The sequence below is a fragment of the Ictalurus furcatus genome, chromosome 2 (assembly GCF_023375685.1).
Source record: "Ictalurus furcatus strain D&B chromosome 2, Billie_1.0, whole genome shotgun sequence".
NCBI classification, from domain to species: domain Eukaryota; kingdom Metazoa; phylum Chordata; class Actinopteri; order Siluriformes; family Ictaluridae; genus Ictalurus; species Ictalurus furcatus.
The window spans coordinates 34,045,730-34,066,512 of NC_071256.1; the positions used below are offsets into that span (position 1 = coordinate 34,045,730).

At 38.4% G+C, this 20,783-nt stretch overlaps 1 protein-coding gene across 1 annotated transcript in view; it reads left to right on the forward strand.

Annotated features, from left to right (window-relative positions):
- Positions 1 to 20,783, forward strand: part of mpp3a (MAGUK p55 scaffold protein 3a) — a 29,184-nt gene that overhangs the window by 2,203 nt on the left and 6,198 nt on the right. The window contains exons 4-14 of the mRNA XM_053640817.1: positions 1,325 to 1,415; positions 2,971 to 3,108; positions 4,136 to 4,217; positions 4,933 to 5,018; positions 5,975 to 6,049; positions 6,125 to 6,321; positions 6,427 to 6,491; positions 7,552 to 7,572; positions 9,529 to 9,570; positions 16,468 to 16,629; positions 19,532 to 19,612. Coding sequence (XP_053496792.1) covers positions 1,325 to 1,415; positions 2,971 to 3,108; positions 4,136 to 4,217; positions 4,933 to 5,018; positions 5,975 to 6,049; positions 6,125 to 6,321; positions 6,427 to 6,491; positions 7,552 to 7,572; positions 9,529 to 9,570; positions 16,468 to 16,629; positions 19,532 to 19,612 — 1,040 coding nt within the window. The remainder of the gene's footprint in view (positions 1 to 1,324; positions 1,416 to 2,970; positions 3,109 to 4,135; positions 4,218 to 4,932; positions 5,019 to 5,974; positions 6,050 to 6,124; positions 6,322 to 6,426; positions 6,492 to 7,551; positions 7,573 to 9,528; positions 9,571 to 16,467; positions 16,630 to 19,531; positions 19,613 to 20,783) is intronic.

Consider the following 20,783-nt stretch of genomic DNA (forward strand, 5'->3'; position numbering starts at 1 on the left):
GTGCATATTTCTGTATATATTACTGATGAACCTATCTATCTAGCTCAGGAAAGCTAACCTAGTTGGATTTCTGAGAGAACTTTAAGTTCTAGTCATGAGTTTTCATTAAATTTGACTCGGATTTGTAGAGTTCACAGCTAACACTAGCAAGCTAACTAAAAATAGAAATATCACTGCTAAAGTTAGCTAGCTAAGGGATGCTCTCCTGGCTGAAAGGCATATTAATGAATGTTATTGTAATACAGCTCACTGCTTTCGCTAGTCAGCTAGCATGAGGAAAAGTATGACAGTGGATTTTTAATTCATATTCATAAATGTGTATCAATCATTCAGTTAACACTAGCTAGCTAAGGAAAACTCACGTCACTGGATTTCTGAGAGAAGTCGTGTTCATAAATGCAAAGAATGTACTGGTAACACTAGCAAGCTAGCTAACCTGAGCGTGCAGGATTTGACAGGATTTTTCCATACTAAAATCAACATTTCACAATTGATGCTAATTGGCTATCATTATGCTGCTATCTAGGTAACTAACATTAGCTAACCTAAAAGGATTATTTGTGCTTGAAAATGTAAGTACAAACTTAAAGTTATGGCATCTAGTCACCTTTATGCTCTTATACACTCATTGTTGTCTACAAAAGTGTGTGTTTGTGTTCTTTTTTAAGTATAACTGTGTTGCTTCACTTGTTTAGGGTACTATTGCTAATGTTTACTAAGGAAATCGGCTAGCTAACTTAGTTGGCTCTATGGTTACTCTTATAACTTTTTTAAGGAACAAATAAGAATATTAACACATGTATTGTATTGATAATTCTAGAAAAGGTTTTCGTTATAAATCTTACCAAAAAAGCTATCTAGCTAACGAGAGATTCATACGCCTAAGTGTTTATAACTGACATCGCTAGCTGAGAAACACTAACCTGGTTGGATTGAGCAAATATTTGTTATATTCATGAAATGTTCATACTTTTCACTATGTTCACTAGGACTGTTGTCACTAGCTAGCTAACATGAGATGGAGCAGACTTTTATTTCTGAACTTTTCATTCTTAGCTAGCTATCTAGCTGACCTGGGCAGATTAAGCAATAATTGTAAATTCATGAATTTATGAATATTTTGCTAGCCAGCCAGCCAGAATTACTGAAAGAATTTTCACATCATGTCAAGTCATGTTCATGAATGTTCATAGACTTTACTGCTTTGGCTAGTGATCTATAACAGGAGAAAACATGACAGGATTTCTGAGTTGATTTTGTATGGAAAGGGATTTAGTTAAAATAGATTTTGTTAAGATAGATAATATCTAATTTCCTCCTTTTTTGCTTCTCAGGTTGCTGAGGAACTGCAGAGTGGCCCCATGAGTGTTGAGGAGAAAGAGCTGCTCCACTTGCTGATGTCACCTCACTTACGGGTATACAAACATCTTCTAGTCTTCACATTAAATCTAAAACACAGTCATGGTGCGTATCTGCAGTAGTGCGTAACTGCAATAGTGTGTAGCTGCAATAGTGTGTAGCTGCAGTTGCGTAGCTGCAATAGTGCATAGCCGCAATAGTGTGTAGCTGCAGTAGTGCGTAGCTGCAATAGCGTGTAGCTGCAATAACATGTAGCTGCAATAGCGTGTAGCTGCAGTAGTGTGTAGCTGCAATAACGTGTAGCTGCAATAGCGTGTAGCTGCAATAGTGCATATCTGTAATAGTGTGTAGCTGCAGTTGCGTAGCTGCAATAGTGTGTAGCTGCAGTAGTGCGTACCTGCAAGAGTGTGTAGCTGCAATAGTGTGTAGCTGCAGTTGCGTAGCTGCAATAGCATGTAGCTGCAATAGTGTGTAGCTGCAGTAGTGCATAGCTGCAATAGTGTATAGCTGCAGTAGTGCGTAGCTGCAATGGTGTGTAGTTGCAATAGTGCATAGCTGCAGTAATGTCTAGCTGCAATAGTGTGTAGCTGCAATAGTGTGTAGCTGCAATAGCGTGTAGCTGCAGTAGTGCGTAGCTGCAATAGTGCGTAGCTGCAGTAGTGCATAGCTGCAATAGTGTGTAGCTGCAATAGTACATAGCTGCAATAGTGTGTAGCTGCAATAGTGTGTAGCTGCAGTAATGTCTAGCTGCAATAGTGTGTAGCTGCAATAGTGCGTAGCTGCAATAGTGCGTAGCTGCAATAGTGCGTAGCTGCAATAGTGTGTAGCCGCAATAGCGTGTAGCTGCAGTAGCGCGTAGCTGCAACAGTGCGTAGCTGCAATAGCGTGTAGCTGCAGTAGTGCGTAGCTTCAAGAGTGTGTAGCTGCAATAGTGTGTAGCTGCAGTTGCGTAGCTGCAATAGCATGTAGCTGCAGTAGCATGTAGCTGCAATTGTGTAGCTGCAGTAGTGCGTAGCTGCAATAGCGTGTAGCTGCAATTGTGTAGCTGCAGTAGTGCGTAGCTGCAATAGCGTGTAGCTGCAATAGCATGTAGCTGCAGTTGTGTAGCTGCAGTAGTGCGTAGCTGCAATAGCGTGTAACTGCAATAGTGTGTAGCTGCAGTTGTGTAGCTGCAGTAGTGCGTAGCTGCAATAGCGTGTAACTGCAATAGTGTGTAGCTGCAGTTGTGTAGCTGCAGTAGTGCGTAGCTGCAATAGCATGTAGCTGCAGTTGTGTAGCTGCAGTAGTGCGTAGCTGCAATAGCGTGTAACTGCAATAGTGTGTAGCTGCAGTTGTGTAGCTGCAGTAGTGCGTAGCTGCAATAGTGTGTAGCTACAGTTGTGTAGCTGCAGTTGTGAAGCTGCAGTAATCAGGGCCGGGTGACAGAAAGGCATTTGAGTGTAAGAGAAAAACTGATGTGTAAGTGAGTAAGTGATACTGTCCTTATTAGACTTACTTAACTGTTTAACATGATCACTGTGTCAGGATGCAGACTCTGTAAAAAAAAAAAAGAAAAGAAAAGAACGAAAAAAAAAGGCAGCAACTCAATAACAGTTTCTAATCTCTCTCAAGGCGCTATTGTCCGTTCACGACACAGTTGCGCAGAAGAACTTTGACCCAGTGCTACCTCCACTTCCTGATGACTTCAACGACGAGTTGGAGGAAGAGTCGGTCAAGATCGTACGCCTGGTCAAGAACAAAGAGCCGCTGGTGAGAAAAGGAAAGAGGAGTGATGAAAAAGAGAGAAAAGAGATCCTGAGAATATTTATTATGATTATTATGATTATTTATTTATTTATTTATTTTAAATTATTATTATTTATGCTGTACAGGAATTATACAGGCAGCACGACTTTATTCATCTCAAGTGTGTCGGCATTTTAAAGGTTCAGCAAGACTAAGCGTCAAGGTTCTTCTGTAATGTGCAGCTGGGCTTCTGCAGGGTTGATTGCTTTTATTTATTTATTTATTTATTTATTTATTTATTTATTTATTTATTTATTTTTATTGTGTGTCATGCTCTCTCTCTCTCTCTCTCTCTCTCTCTCTCTCTATATATATATATATAGAGAGAGAGAGAGAGAGAGAGCATACAACTATGTAATGATATATAAACTATTGGAGTTTCATAAATACAAATGAAACGTGGGGTGGGACAGGAGACCTTTCATATCATCGACCATATCATTTTAATTTATTTTAAATAGTGATCATCGTTCATCATTGAATTAAAAACCAAACCTTACTCAATGTATTTCAATCATCAGTATGTTCCAGATAGCATTAATACATCGAATATTGTACATACAGTATATCAGTGGCTCGTAAAGTGTGGGGTCCATGAAGCATAGCCTTACCAAAGCCGTATATAATTATTCAGTTCTTATAGTTAAGTCCAAAACATGTTGCCTATAACTAATGTCAGTGGAAAGTCCAGGAATTTAATAAATAAATAAATAAATAAATAAATAAATAATATACAGCTATAGTAAATAGCCAATAATATTAATGTACACATGATAAGTTAATGAGCCTAGAATTTATATAATTGGATGCTCATGAAATAAATCTGTATTGAGACGGTGTATGAAATTTAAACGTATCTGCAAAACGTTTGAGACCCTGTGTAATTAATCAATAGTATTTCTAATCTATTCTTCTCATCTGTGTGTGTGTGTGTGTGTGTGTGTGTGTGTGTGTGTGTGTGTGTGTGTGTGGGTGTTGGTCCTCCTCTCAGGGGGCCACCATTCGGCGTGATGAGTCTACAGGAGCCGTCATTGTAGCACGCATTATGAAAGGTGGAGCTGCAGACAGGAGTGGTGAGTGACACTTCAATCAAAAAGCTATGCTAATTCAGCTTATGCATTTTACAGCAGTTTCTTGGATTTCTGGTTCTTCTGACTGATTTGAAATTGCCCCAAGGCTTTCTCGTGTTTGTAGAATGTAGAGTGCTGTGATGGTCGATGGGGTTTTTTTTTGTGGTTATTTCCTCTTTGATTGTTTTACCATTGTATTAAAGTCCCTTTTTTTTTTTTTTTTTTTTTTTTAACATTTAAACACTATAAGATTTGAAACACTAATACTGAAATCCCAATTCTTAGATACAGTGTGACAGATGTGAGCTACAGTAGTTTACTAGTAAAGTGTAGTAGTTATACGCTAGTTAACTAGCTGGCTAGCGTTGTGGTTCGGTCTTCAGCACGCAAGTCGGTAGATGTAAGTCCATAACTTCCAAACTTAAACATTTTAATTTGTAAAAAAATGCATCCTTAGGCTCAGACAGAAGTTCACACGTACATAATCTCACACTATGCCGTAGCTAAAAGCATAACGTAGTGGGGTTGGTTGGGGGTTTGGATAGCAGTAGGACTATGAGTTTGTTTCCTATTTGCATACTCATGAATATTCGTAGAGTTTTGCTTTCTTCATAAGGTCTGGATAAGTATTCAACCCAAACATGCATTCGTTATTTATTATGTAGGCTTTAATGAATGTTATTAATGACTGATGATCCTATTTCTTATGTTTGTGCAGGTCTGGTGCATGTAGGTGATGAACTTAGAGAAGTGAACGGCATCTCCGTGATGCACAAGAGGCCAGACGAGATCAGCCAACTATTAGTATGACACACATCATCATCATCATCGTCATGATATACCTTCATTCATTGTAGGGATGCGAATAAAACAAATATTTCTATTCCATATAATGCCTAGAGGCTTGTATTGCTCTGATTAGCATATGTTTCGTCAAAGATTTCGTCAATAAATGTGGCCCAGAAACACCTACTTTCACAGATAGAGACAATTTGAATGACAAGGCAGATGATCAATCACAGCACTTTTCCTGACAAATCCAAAACATGTGACCATAGCGAGGTCAAGAAACAGGCCAAGGGTCAGGCGATCGGCAAACAGGCATAAACTGGGCAAGGCGAGAATCAAGAACGAGAAACAAGAACAAAGAACACGAATCAAAACGAGGTACAGGGTACAAACGCTTGGTACGGTGATAACACTCAATACTACGCAAAGAGTGAATGCCTGGAAAGTCCTTTTAAATTGTGGTGGGATTGTGTGTGAGATTGGATGCAGGTGTGCGTGATTAGAATGAATGAGTGTTCTGGGAATTGTAGTCCATGGCGGCCATGTTTGTAGGCCGCAGTGCAGGATGGGAAATGTAGTCACTGGCTTGCTGTGATTCTATGATTCTATGATTCGTGAGTAGAGCTAAAAGGTCTCGTTTACGAACGAACATCACCGTGAAAAGCCGTGCAAAACCAATTCAGGTAGTTTTCCTCAAAAAAGCTCAAAAAACTCCGCAAGTTGCATCGCAGATTAAAAATAAATAAATAAATGGCAAAATCAAGCATTTTCGGCCGCAACAATCACAAGAAACTCTGCGGAATCCTGTACGGGCTGATCGATTTAGGAAGCAGTTCGAAACGCATCAGAAAACATCAACACATCGGACGTTAAAAGACAAAATTTTTTTTTTTTTTTTTGCATTTTATTCTTGAATCCCGGCACGGTGTAAGTGTGCAACTGAATTTTCCTTACTTCTGTCTTTCTCTCAGTCTCAGTCGCAAGGCTCCATTACATTAAAGATCATCCCTGCCATTAAAGAAGAGGACAGGCTGAAAGAGAGCAAGGTGGGTAACACTGATTACGCTCCTCCGTGACATAATGCTTAAAGATGTCGCAGAATTTGAACTCTTTTTCTGTAGGTCTTCATGCGGGCGCTGTTCGACTATGTTCCTTTAGAGGACAAGGCCACGCCCTGTCAGGAGGCAGGGCTACCGTTTAAGCGCGGGGACATCCTGCAGGTTGTGAGCCAGGATGACGCCACCTGGTGGCAGGCAAAGAAAGTCGGGGACAGCAACCTGCGTGCCGGACTCATCCCGTCCAAACAGTTCCAGGAGAGGTGAGAGACTCATTTATTCGAGGTCACAAAAGTTATGCAAATAAGACATTTGAGGTTATTAAATAAATTCGGTGTCACTGTTAAATTACTCCTCTTTGCTCTTAGGCGGTTGGCCTACAGACACAAAATGGGCACTTTACCGAATTCCAAATCACCCAAACAAACTGCATGTGAGTACTGCCTTTATTTCTTCCCTTTCACACACAGCAATAATTTACACGCACGAGAGACGGCAGCTAATATCGATTATTGACATCAGAGTTCTACGTGTAATAGATGCAAAAACTAGTTCCATGAAAATAAATCAACATACGGTTATTTCTACCTCAGTGATTCAGCTGTTAAGTTCCTTTTTATGATCGTAGGCGTTGTAGGGCAAAAGTTTGTGCTCCCCATAGCTTTTAAATGAAACAAAAAGAAAGAAAGCAAATCTCTGTTTTATAAGTTATCTACAAAAAAAAAAAAAGAAGCAAGAATTCCTCGACGTTTCGAATGAAATGTGGCAATGTGGGTGAATCCTGCGACAAGAAAACAATCCACAATAGCGAAATCGATGTGTGAAAAGTGGATCTGAAGACGTCAATGTACACTATGGCGTCCGAGTTATAACAGAAATGTGAAGAAGAATAGACAGAGAAGGTGGTCTATTTTTAACATGAATATCTTGTACACACTGCATACTGTACATTAATTAACCATCTTTATTACTTGTGCTAATGAAGGTTGAATTTTTTTTTTTTTTTTAAAAAGTCTGTATATCCAAACACCCTAAATGTCCTGTTGCTATAAAGTATGAATGACATTTCTTAATCTTGTTTATTTTTTTCCTAAGGGTGTGCAAACTTTTGCACTTATCTGTTGCTGTTCACTTTACTTAGGATCTTACAGATACTCATATGTTTTGTGAGATATGAATACTTTAAATAATATTAATAACATAGACATTCACACACTACGGACATGCCGATCAGCCTACCATGCATGTCTTTGGACTGGGGGAGGAAACTGGAGTTTGAAGGCATAGAGCACGTGAGAACATGTAAACTCTGCACACACAGGGCCGCGGTGGGAATAGAACCCCCAACCCTGGAGGTGTGAGGCGAACGTGCTAACCACTAAGCCGTTGAGCGCCTGATTGCTTATATGATTTATGACGCCCACCACACACAACAAACCAGCAGCACAAAATATGTAATAGATTTTTCTTTCCTTTACCACGGCTTACGCTAGATGACCAGGGATGTGACAAAGGTAGGTACAAAGCTAGATACACACACACACACACACACACACACACATTCAGCTCACGATCACAATGATTAGGAAATAATTAGTCCAACTCCGCTCCTAGTCAAGACGTGATGTTCAGTCACACACACACACACACACACACACACACACACACACACACACACACTGGCACCCTGCCACACGGACATGATTCCACTCTTCATATCTCACCAATTCCCATGATCCCCCTCTGTCATCCCCATCCGTTCTCTTCTCCTTTCCATATAATTAGGCTAGTCCTCTTTCTCTCATCGTTTAATCTTTATTAACTTTATTGGCATGACTGTATGAGAAAAAAAAGTCTTTCACATTGTACATTATAAACCTACATTTATACTAATATATAAATCTTTAACGAAAAATAAGACTTAGTTACATTTATATAGTGCTTTTGTAGACACTCAAAACGCTTTTCATAGTATGGGGGGGGGGGGGGGGGGTGGCTCCTCAACCACCACTGGTGTGTAGCATCCGCCTGGATGATGCGACGGCAGCCGTAGTGCACCAGAACGCCCACCACACACCAGCTATTAATGGAGCAGAGAGAGTGATGTAGCCAATTCAGAGATGGGGATTATTAGAGGACCATGATAGAGAAGGACCAGTGGAGGAATTTCGCAAGTAGGGGTACACCCCTACTCTTTTACCAGAAAGAAGGATTTTTAATGACCACAGAGAGTCAGGACCTCAGTTTAACGTCTCATCCGAGATACGGTGCCGTTTCTACAGTATAGTGTCTCTGTCACTATACTGGGGCATTAGGACCCACACAGACCACAGGGTGAGCGCCCCCTGCTGGCCTCACTAATACCACTTCCAGCAGCCACCTTACTTTTCCCCAGGAGGTCTCCCATCCAGATACTGGATGGGCTCAACCCTGCTTAGCTCCAGTGGGAAACCAGGCAAGAACTGCAGGGAGATATGGCTCCGGCAATGACTTAATGAATATGCATATATTTTGGGATATTTATGTGTAAGCAATGCAAAACACAAGGCAATGTATATGCAAATATATTCAATAAGCAGCCATAACATGATCTACTGCGCCTCAAAATGACTTCAGGAACGGCCCGTGCACGCGCAAATTAGTACAACCGAAAAGCAGGTATAAAGTTTGAGGAAACCCGTTTCTGCCTAAATGATGCCATTTACTAGGCTTTCATAACGAGAAGACTGATCGACATTATGCTTTAGGCTTTCAAAATGACCAGAAAGCGTCTTCAAATGATTTGACATCACAGTCGCAAAGTTTGTTATCGGAAAGTAGATCATCGCGGCATGTTCTCAACTAGGACTCGAACAACATTTAAACAGAGGCTTTGAAAAGATTTTTATTATTACGTACCTCGTGAATAAAACATACCTTCTTTTTTATATTCCATTCACACTGCATTATGCATGTGAGGCAAGTTTTAAGGCAAGTTTAACTCATTCCCTCTCTACTTTGCACATTAAATGTAATAAAACATGGCAGGATAAGGAACTAAAAGAATTTAAAGATACAGTAACAATAATCCTATTTTATGTTAAAACAAACTACACAACCCTTTCTAATGTCATCTGATATAATCCTTTCATAAATCTGTGTATACAAAGTGTACGAATGTGCTGTGAAGGCTCAGTGTAGCTAATCCTACTCCATATTAACTCTACATCACGTCTATGTCTCTATTTGCCCGTACATTACATGTTGTATAAATATATACGCCCTATATACATATGTTTACTGCTATGTTTATGCTGCATATTTGCTGCCTGCCTGCCTGTATGTGCATGTGTGTGTGTGTGTGTTTGTGTGTATGCTTTCCATCCTGCTGCTCCAGAGCTTGCATCCATGCTGTTTCCTCCTCACTCCTTCCTGTCCTCCTGTCTTCTTCCTGAGCTCACTCCCTCTCTCCCTGCTTGCTCTCCCTACAGAGGACTGTGACTGTGAGGGCTATTTCAATGGACACTACATAGGTGAGAGCCTGCATGCCTTCCTCAGCTGCCTAGCACACACACACACACACACACACACACACACACACACACGAACCCTTGCTGATCGTCTCTTCAGAGTGTAGCAGCAGGTTGAAGCCTTCTGAAACGAGCAGCTGGAGAAACAGTGGATATTGGGGTGGAATAAACAATATGAGGCTGTTTCTGAGGACGAGGTGATTTTGATTAATAATTCAGCTCAGTTTTTGAGCCCACAGAAATACAGAGAAAGAGATACAGAGAGAGACAGAAAGCATTGTCACTTTATGAATGTTTCTCATATTAGACCCTCATTACGTGCAGGGTGTTATGTGCAGGGTGTTACGTGCAGGGTGTTACGTGCAGGGTGTTACGTGCAGGGTGTGCTTGCTAATGTGAGGCTGACACACAGAGAGTGTGAGTCATGTTAGAGCTTTTAGAGCTTTGCCTTTCCCCCTCCATAGTCAATTCAATTCAATTTTATTTGTATAGCGCTTTTAACAATGGACGTTGTCTCAAAGCAGCTTTACAGAAACGTATAAACACAGGAAACAGATTTTAAGTGTGTGGATTTATCCCTATTGAGCGAGCCGGTGGCGAGGGAAAAACTCCCTAAGATGATATGAGGAAGAAACCTTGAGAGGAACCAGACTCAGAAGGGAACCCGTCCTCATCTGGGTAACGACGGATAATATGAAGTCATAGTCAGTTTAAGGATAGAAAATATAAATGATTCTTAGACATGATTTCGTCCTGTTTCAGAAGATCCATCCGAAAATCATCATAAACCTTTTATTATACTGTTGATTTGACTATATTGTTGAATTCTCCATTCTGATTGGTCAGGAGGTGTTGAGTCATTTTCTATAACACCAGCACTGACGGTAGTTCCAGCTGCAAATCACAGGTTTATACCTTGTTCTGACATGTTATCGTTTCTATAGCGACGCAATGACTTTTAAAACAGAAAAACATTACGGAAAAAAGAAAAAAAACCGTTCTGTAACGAGACGTGTATGGAAGGAGCCTCCAGTGTCAGCGCTTTGTAACAGTTTTCCGCCATGAGAAAGTCTTCAGGACAGAGGAGTGTGTTTCGTGGTTTCTCAGTAACATGACGAGATGCGTTTTTAACTTCACGAAATGACGGTTTATACGGTACGGTAGCTGCTGTAGTGTACTGTATGTAAATGAAAACAGGAACTAACTCGTTTCTCAAACAGGAAACCTACATAACTATGAACGGTGAAAAATGTACAATTTGTTGTTTGTTAATAAATGTAAAAAAAAAACAAACACGAAAAGAAATCCTTGAGAAATTGCTGTGGTATAAGAGGAATGAAATACTTTTGGGCATGCTGCTCTTTGATAATAATCCATTTCAGGATGGCAACAGTAACTCCACTTCACACCCCAAAGTGTTTTATTCCTTATATATATGCAGAACTCTGAAAAGTGCTTGCTTAGTGACACAAAAGTCCTTTAGTTTGGGTGAATAAAAGTAGAAGGTTTTGCGATTTGTTTTCCTAATGTAAATTTCCGCGCCTTCGAAACTAAAATCCAATATCAATTTTCTTTATAGTACTTGTTCTGATGGCCCCAGTTTAAATCATTTAAATGAATTTACAGCGTGTCCCAAAATTCTCCGTACATAGGGGGCTATGTACGCCAGCACCACGTCGGTCGTGTCTTCGTCACTGGATGTTCACGGACGTCCCACTTCGCGTTCGGGCCGCAACACTTCCAGTCTTTTTGAATTTGTTAATAAGTCCGGCGACAGTGTCGAGTGTGGCGTGCTCGATATGTTTCCTGTTAAAGTCCATCAGCACTTCGCGACAGCTTCCCGATCCAACCATGAGAGTGATTTCCATTTGTTCTTCTTTTGTCAAAGGCGTTCTTCGGTGAACAATGAAAAATTCAGATGAAGACTTTTGGGACCCTCTAGTAAACAATGCTTAACCCTTGTGCGTCAATTAAAAAAAGTTACACATAGGTCCATAGAGGACAAAAATGTCCATGTCCAAAAACTGTCATGAAAATTTTATATATTAATATTTTTCTCCACTTTCGCTGACGTCGAATTTTTATTTATTTATTTATTTTTATTTTTTTACCAGCATCAATTCTAATCATAATTACCAAACATTCATTCATTCATTTTCAGAAATTTTAACCCTTTAAACGCTGGCTTGTTTACATAATGCCACAGATGTTTGTTTTTTTTTTATGGAAAAAAAAAATAGTAATTATTTTCCATATACTAAATGCTAAGCAGAATATATTTGTTTGATTATTACAGTCTTTGATATGTCGATGATTAACAACAACATTCATTTTGATGCATTCAAATTTTTTATGCAGTGTCAGATTTAAACAAACAAACAAACAAACAAACAACCAAACAAACAAACAATAAACACCCTACCACTAAGGTCCATAAAGGACAAAAATGTCCATGTCAAAAAACTGTCATAGAAATATTATTTCTATTTTTTTTCCACTTTCACGCCTTTCTTTACGTAATGCAAAAATCTTCAAAGCTCAGTAATCTTCTTTGTCTTGTATACATGGGGAAGGATTTGTGATTTCCGGTACAATCAGTGTCATTTCTTTCTTTCAAACTGTTCACACACATACATGAAAATTTCAGTACATACATACAGATCACAACTCTGATATCCATACAAACACACACACACACACACACACACACAATTATAGCTGCATCATTTATTCAGTTGGTCTGCAGTGCTGTGTAATACAGCAGAATCAGAAAAAAAAGGTAAAGCATGGATTTTCCCCGTAGGCAAAACCTGAGAAAATACTACACATTTCAGAAAACCTTTAAAAAAAATTCAAGGTTATGAAACCTTGTCAACAAAATAAAAGCCTATTAACACGGAATGCATGATTTTATCCTTAAACGTCACAGGGATTAAATATTGCAGTTTGAATGGGTTTCAATGGGGACATTTTTTGTCTTAAGTGTTTTCTGAGTGTAACTATTCTGTATAGTTAGTTTAAAATAGATCTATGAAAGCAAATGAGGGTGAAATATTAAAATTCCAATAAAAATACACACCTTTTGCAAAATGTATGCTGTTTGCGTTAAGACAGACAAAATGGAAAAAAATCAAATAAAAAATAAACAAGACAAAAATGTCCATAAGGACGCACAAGGGTTTAAAAAAAAAAAAAAAAAGCCCAGAAAGTAGTCATACTAGTAATAGATAAGTGTATGTTGTAGGATAAAGAAATAAAAACAAATCAAGATGCATAAATTGAATGCATGAATTCATATAATACAGATGGGAACCCTTAATTGAAACTGAATCAGACTTTTTTGCGAGAAAGTTTCCCACCCCTAAACAATCCTTTTTAGTTTTTTTTTTTAAACATATAGTGGGAACGTATAGAGATTCAGACACAAACACACCTGGAAACGCGCGTATGGATGTTGAATTTACATCATTTACTCTCCCAAGGTCACCTTCACACCATATTTCCTCCTGTCTGGGTAATCACACTGCCAAATCCCATGCAATCAGCGCCCTCTACTGCTGAAAAGCAGAAGTGCGAGCTCAAGTCTATTTATTTAATCCTTTCATGCATAAATTATTTTAAACCAGCTTTCCTTTCACTCCCTGTTGTTGATCTAAAACCCAATTGAGGCTGCACTTGTGTCAGATTGAGGTATTAAGCTCTTTTCCCTCTCCTCTTATGAGTCCTTTCCTATCCTTTCTCCATCCTCCTGCCTCTCTATGCCTTGGCTCGTGACCGTTACCCTCTGACCTTTACCCTTTACTGCCCAAGCTGCTGGCCTGCAATCAGCCGCCTCGCACGACTGGCTGCTTCACTCACTGCTCTAAGTGTTCAAATGCTGATACACTCTGCCCTTTACAAATGACCTGAGGTCAGGGTTACAGAGAAACCTATAGAAAAGACTAGACAAGGTTATTTGTGGGTTAAGTACAGGAAAAAAAAACAAAAAAAACAAAACTCAGGTTAACCCTCATGCTCTGTTCATGATTCAGCAAAAAACAGTAGCTTCTAAGTTTAGAACAATCCAGAAAATGAATCTATGATTGGATCATAATCAAATATAACATCGTTTTAATGCCCAATCAAACTAGGAACATCTCTACACCTACAACCCTTCTATAAATATGAATACACACTATATCTCCTGATATCTCAAACAGTTCGCTGGCTAGCTAACTGCTAATAAACTACTTGGATTTCTCACAGACAGACACGAGTGAGATTTTAGCGTCTCGATTTGTATTCTCATCTTCTCATGAATTTATATAACATCAAACAAACCTGTCAAACAAGTGTTCATGACTACCTTTAACTAAATAGCTAGCTTAGCATAAGTTTTTCCTTATCATGCCATTCTCTAATCATCTGTGTAACATGAAAGTCTTTTTTTTTGTTACTGTTTTAATTCTGAAATTATTATTAGTTGTATTTTTTTTTTTTTTTTTGCTTTCTAAATGCTTAGTAAGAATAATCAACAAGTTAACCATAAAATATTAATCCATATAATCAGGATCCAGGCATGCAGGTAGAGTTTTGCTTCAAGGGTATTATAAAACTAAGGGTATTATAATCGGATATCTCTTACAACAAGTCATTTAAAATGTATGTTCACCGTACTTCATTTATTTAATCAACTATTTATATTAATCTACATAATCATGGGTAGATCATCCAAGAAGAGTTAGCTATTTTAAAATAAATTAAAAAAAATATTAAAAAGTACCTTGAAAACTATGTTAATTAAGGTACTTCATAGTTTGAACTTTCTGGACTGTGGAACTGTTAAGAAATAATGAACCCTTGAGGGATTAATACTATATATTTAAGCTACACTATATGATCAGGTTCCAAGCAAGAGGAATTGGTTATTTCAAACATTAACTTTTACCATTAACATTAACTTAAACATTACTTAAAAAGCAAGTACTTTTGGTCATTTTTGTAAACAGTATTTGTAAATAAATACACTTATATAACCAACCATTTACAGTATATACAGTATCGAGATTAGATCATCCAAGAAGAGGTAGCTTTTTTAAATCATGGTTTTTTTTTTTTTTTTTTTAGTTCAGGGGTAATTTACAAGATTATATATTAGTTATTAAGGTTATTAATTTTGTTTCATTTGATACTGATTTAACCATCCAACTATCCCTCCAGAAACCCTTTTTATAAGAGTGTAAAGCAAACAAACAAACAAACAAACAAACAAACAAAAACATGATCTGCATCTATGTAATCATAATCTAATTATCCAATCATTAATTTCCAGTTAAAATATCTGATGTATATTACATTCATCTCATAAACACTATTTCTGGGAATTTCTGGGAACAGTTCATATATAGTTACGGTATATAAATAGTTGGTTATCTCCCTAATGTGCATAGATGGAAGTGTATATAAGAGATGAATGGAATGGGACGGCAGCTAAAAGAAATGTTTTATTTATATTCTTATTTCATATGTGCACATTTCACTTTATTAAAAAAAACAAACAAACACAATGTCTAATGTAATTATTTCAAATACTCTGAAACGCAGAGTCATGTTCATAAAGCGTCTGGTTAAAAAGGAAAAAAAAGAGGAAAACGTTTTATTGTATGTAGTACTGCATTAAAAAAAATAATTTATGTTGAAAAAAGGTCATTTTGACTTGAACAGAACATCAGGGTTAATGCTGTAGATGTCGGTGTAGTTTGGGAAGCAGTGAACACTGATGTGAGAGAAAGAGAACTGACTCAGGGTTGGTAGTCGAGGGCAGAGAGTGTCTTGTGCGCAACTGTCTAGTGGTCTAATACGCGTTGTAGTCTCTTCTAAGTGTAAAGCGATGGCGCCCTCCTGTGGCCAGGTGTTTTCCTGGGACTTTTATACAGGTACTGTCCCTGTTCATTCCATTCAGGTGCCCTATTAACCCTTTACACCAACACACTCATTTACTCTGTGCTAATTAACTGCAGGACTGTCAGCTTCCATTGAGACTATACTAAGCTATACGTGTATATAATGATCGAACATGGTTTCCGTAAATATAAGGAATGCCTAGAGTTCACGAAGGAAAAAAGACATTAAATGCCAATAAAGTGATTGAAAGTGAGAAAATGTACAGTTGTTCAAATGCACTCCAGTCTGATTATGTTAAAGGAAGTGACATAAAGACCACATTTGATACCTCAATTTACAACCCCAATTCCGAAAAAGTTGGGACGCTGTGTAAAATGTAAATAGAAACAGAATGCGATGATTTGCAAATCTCATAATCCCATATGTTATTCACAATAGAACATAAGGTAATTAAGAAAAAAAATAGGTAATTTTGAATCTGATGACCGCAACACGTCTTAAAAAAAAGCTGGGACGGGAAGCAACACAAGGCTGGAAAAGTAAGTGTTACTAAAAAGAAACAGCTGGAGGAACCATCCAGATTTCATCCCATCTTTACTTCTGAGAGACTCCGCCTCGCTAAGATACTCTTTTTATACCCAATCATATTACTGACCTGTTGCTAGTTAACTTAATTAGTTGCAAAATGTTCCTCCAGCTGTTTCTTTTTAGTAACACTTACTTTTCCAGCCTTTTGTTGCCCCGTCCCAACTTTTTTGAGACATGTTGCAGCCATCAAATTCAAAATTACCTTTTTTTTTTTTCTAAAAACAGTACATTTCCTCAGTTTAAACATTTGACATGTTTTCTATGTTCTATTCTGAATAACATATGGGTTTATGAGATTTGCGTTCACTGCCTTCTGTTTTTATTTACATTTATTTACATTTCACACAGCATCCCAGCTTTTTTGGAATTGGGCTTGTATATCAGAAATTGTTCTATAACTTTTCGTATGACCTTTTGATCTTCTCTCAGCCGGTTTGCGAAGGAGTTTCCGTCTGAGCCGTAAGGATCGGCAGAGCCCGACAGGGGAGGCCAACGCGTCCGACCCCACCGAGCCTGAGCTGCTCACCTACGAGGAAGTGACACGATACCAACAGCGGCCCAGTGAGAGACCTCGGCTAGTGGTGCTCATCGGTAAGACAACAAAGTGTGTCACGTTCATCACAATGAGAAGCTTCGGTCCTGAGGGAACTCACCAGTTCATCAGAATTACTAAAAGCTTCAGCACCTGCTTACGGAGATCAATATTTCTAAAACAAACCCTTGGTTATTACACTGAGTAAATAAATCTACAGCACGGCCTAAAACGATGTATATATGTGTAACTGAAATCTGGCTTACTTACTCTCTGGGAAACAGTATATGGAATATGGATTATTATTATTATTATTATTATTATTATTATTATTATTATTATTTTGTTATTGTTCCCTTTCTTCTTCTTTTGTTTCTGGCTAGGGTGTCTATGGAATAGAATCGTCTGGTTGCTCTAGCGCCACCATCTTGTCAAATTTGGGCCTAATTCGGACGCATGTTTATGGTCATAAGTTTTGAACCGTGTGTTCAAATGGATAAATGGATTATTGCGCAGTTAACAAGACAGGGGTGAGCAACAAATAATAATAATGTGTGGGTTGATGATGCAAAAAACTGCTGGCAGTGCTACATTATGTTGTTGTTGCATTAAAGAGTCTGACTGCAGTAGGGATGAAGGACCTGCGGTAGCGCTCTTTCTTGCACTGAGCGTGCAGCAGTCTGTTGCTGAAGGAGCTGCTCAGGGACCTCAGTATCTCATACAGGGGGTGAGAGGAATTGCTCATGATAGACGCCATCTTAGCTAACATCCTCCTCTCCCCCACCACCTCTATGCTGTCCAGAGGGTAGACCAGAACAGAGCTAGCCCTCTTAACCAGTTTGTTGAGACGTTTCCTGTCCCTCTCTGTGCTCCCAACTCCCCAGGAAACTACTGCATAGAAGATAGCAGATGCTACAACAGTGTCATAGAAAGTTTTAAGCAGGGTCCTATACACACCAAAAGACCTCAGTCTCCTCAGCAGGTGGAGATGACTTTGACCCTTTTTGTAGAGGACATCTGTGTTTGTGGACCAGTCCAGTTTATTGTAGAGGTGAACACCCAGGAATTTATATGTCTCCACCCTCTCGATGTCCATACCCTGGATGCTCACCGGCATAGACCAGGCTGGCCTCCTGCAGAGGTCGACTCCCATCTCCTTTGTCTTGCTGGCATTGAGGCAGAGGTGGTTTAATTCACACCAGTTGACAAAGTCACACACCTTGTGATTGGAGGTTGTTTATTCACCAAAGGTATGTAGACAGACAGCAGATGGACCAGGTTGTGATCTGGGCGGCCGAGCGGGGGAAGGGGTGAAGAACTGTATGCATCTGTTGTGTTTTCATCCAGCAGATCCAATGTTTTATTGCCCCTAGTGTGGCATTTAACATACTCTGTGAAGGTGGGGAGAGTTGAAGACAGGGAAGCATGATTAACGTCCCCGGAGATGAGAAGGAGGGACCGTGGGTGCGATGTCTGCAGCTGTGACACAACAGTGTGAAGTAGCTCACATGCCGCTGTAGCGTCAGCCGAGTGGGGGATGTAGACAGTTATCGCGATGACGTGCGAGAACTCCCTCGGCAGGTAATATGGCCGCATGCTAACCGCTAGCGACTCAATATCCTTAGTGCACCGCTGCTCTTTAACTCTGATATACCCAGGGTTACACCATCTCTCATTCACAAACATCGCTATTCCCCCACCCTTCCTCTTGCTGCTCTCCTTTGCTTTCCTGTCCGCTCTCACAAGTTGAAATCCGTCCAGCGTAACCAGTGAATCCGTACTGAGATCGTTCAACCACGTCTCCGTGAAGCACATGATGCTACACTCTCGGTACTCTCTCTGCAGCGTGGTTAGCGCCATCAGCTCTTCCATCTTATTGGAGAGAGATCTCACATTCCCCATAATAACGGACAGAATGAACGGTTTGTACCATATTTTTTCTCTCCCGGCCTTTAAGTCCAGCTCTGTTTCCCCTTCTCCTTCTCCTAATTTCCTCAGGGATCACCGGTCTTTCTGTAGGAAGTATCCTGGTGTTGCACAGTGCTAACAGAGGCTCCCCAGTTTAAACAATCTAGCCGTGATGGGTCTCCCAGTGCGGAGCGGTACAGTCCAACAAACAGAAGAAAAAATATTGCTAACCTCCACAATTGCGTATCCATATCTGCAAACGCAACGCCGAGGATTAGTGTAGAAAGAAACACGAAGAAAGCAGAAAAAAACAAGGGAAATATACTAAACTTAGCCGAAAAAGCCGCGGTGCCTAAGTAGACGCCCTAACAATATAATATCTTAATATGTCAAAACATATTAACACTGCACCTCAACATTCTTTTTTTAAGCTTCCTCTATTGTAGGAAGATTTTCTACCTGAAGATGGTAGCATGGTTGAAAAAAAAAAAAGTGTTGTGGTTTCATTTTTGAGTCGTTTTATTGCTTAATACATATTAGGGAGATTTTATGGTTAAAACTGCACACATTTATTTTTTTCGAGCTGTCTTTATTTTAATCCAGAGATGGAGATTTTTGCACAGATAAAAAACTAAATAATTTTTTTAAAAAAAACAAAAAACATCCATGCACGGCATAACCTGATTATTGGCTTACAGCCCTGGTGCGTTTGTCTGATTTCTTGAAATGTCTTTAATCCAATTTACCTTTTTACATTTTGACATACTACACGATGTTAAATTGGATAATCTGCTTAAAAAAAAAAAAAAAAACACTCCTGAAATATTAGCAAAAATTTATGACTTTTTTTTTTTTTTTTTTTTTTTTTTTTTTAAATGCGAGTAACAGACTAAGGCTGTTGTACTTTTTGAACTCTCACAAAAAAATGTTTGGCTCATTATTTGTTTTGCAGTGAACATACGTCTTCGCATGAACGCATGAATGTAAATTCACAGCTCTCAGTGGAGAGAAAGTTGAATTTGTTTTGCAGTGTTGGTGTGTTTGTGTCCTCAGGGTCTCTCGGAGCACGAATTAATGAGCTGAAGCAGAAAGTAATAGCAGAAAATCCCCATCGCTATGCTGTAGCTGTACCCCGTGAGTCCCTTTGTATCATCACACACACACACACACACACACACACACACACACACACACACACTCCATAAGGCACTTATTGTACAAAAACAATAAATACAATTAAAACTATTAACGATAATAAACATATACTTGTTGGGAAAATCATATTCACAAATTCCTAACTGCACATGCTGTTATACAGGGTTTCAGTTTAGTGAGAAAATATAAAAACTGATTGCAGCCCCATTTATTTTTCAAATTAAATAAACTGTATCTATAATCTGTTTTACACTAACGTCCGTGTAATATGTCTTCTTCCTGTTTTGCTTAGGGTATACAAACTTTTGCACCTCACCATCTCTTTTATATTGTCCGTATACATGTTGTATTATTCATGTTTTGGTACACTAATGTATCATTTTCTATCGCATCGGAATAAACATCCTGAGAAAAGTTTGAACTTTTCACCAATCATGTATTATTCAACACATGATTTTATTCACAAAATGTCTAGAATAAACAACATTTATCTTCGACTTTAAAAAGGTTGAAATAACCAGCCGTATTTTATTCAACACATTATTGTATTCCCTGGAGATGTCCAGAATAAATAATATTTATCTTAAGCTAAAAAGTTTGAAATCACCAATCATATACAGTATGATTCAACAAATTATTTAATTCCGTAAAGATTTCAAAAATCAATATATATATATATATACAAAAAAAATCTCCTGGCATATTTTATTCAACACATTATTTGATTCACTAGACTAACATTGATCTTAAACCAGAGTGTGTCAGATTAATACTTTTTTAATACTTTGGAGATTAAAAAAAAAAAAAATACTAAATGATAAATTAAATCCTGCAATAATCTACATGTAGTATTTTTCTTCTCAAATATGAATATAAAGGTCTTCATTTTTCTAATCACCTTTTCAGTTTCCTCCAAATTATTAAAAAAGTAAGTTGCACACGGCATCATATTATAATCCTTATATACAGGATTATATATTATTAAATATATATATAATATATTATTATATAACGATATGATAATATAATATATTATTATATATTATAAAGATGGACTTTATAATCTGGATAACGTTAAGCTATGATTTGAGTGTTTGAGCAGTAGTGTAAAGGACACCTCAGTCTACGTCCTGTTTCTTTAATAAACACT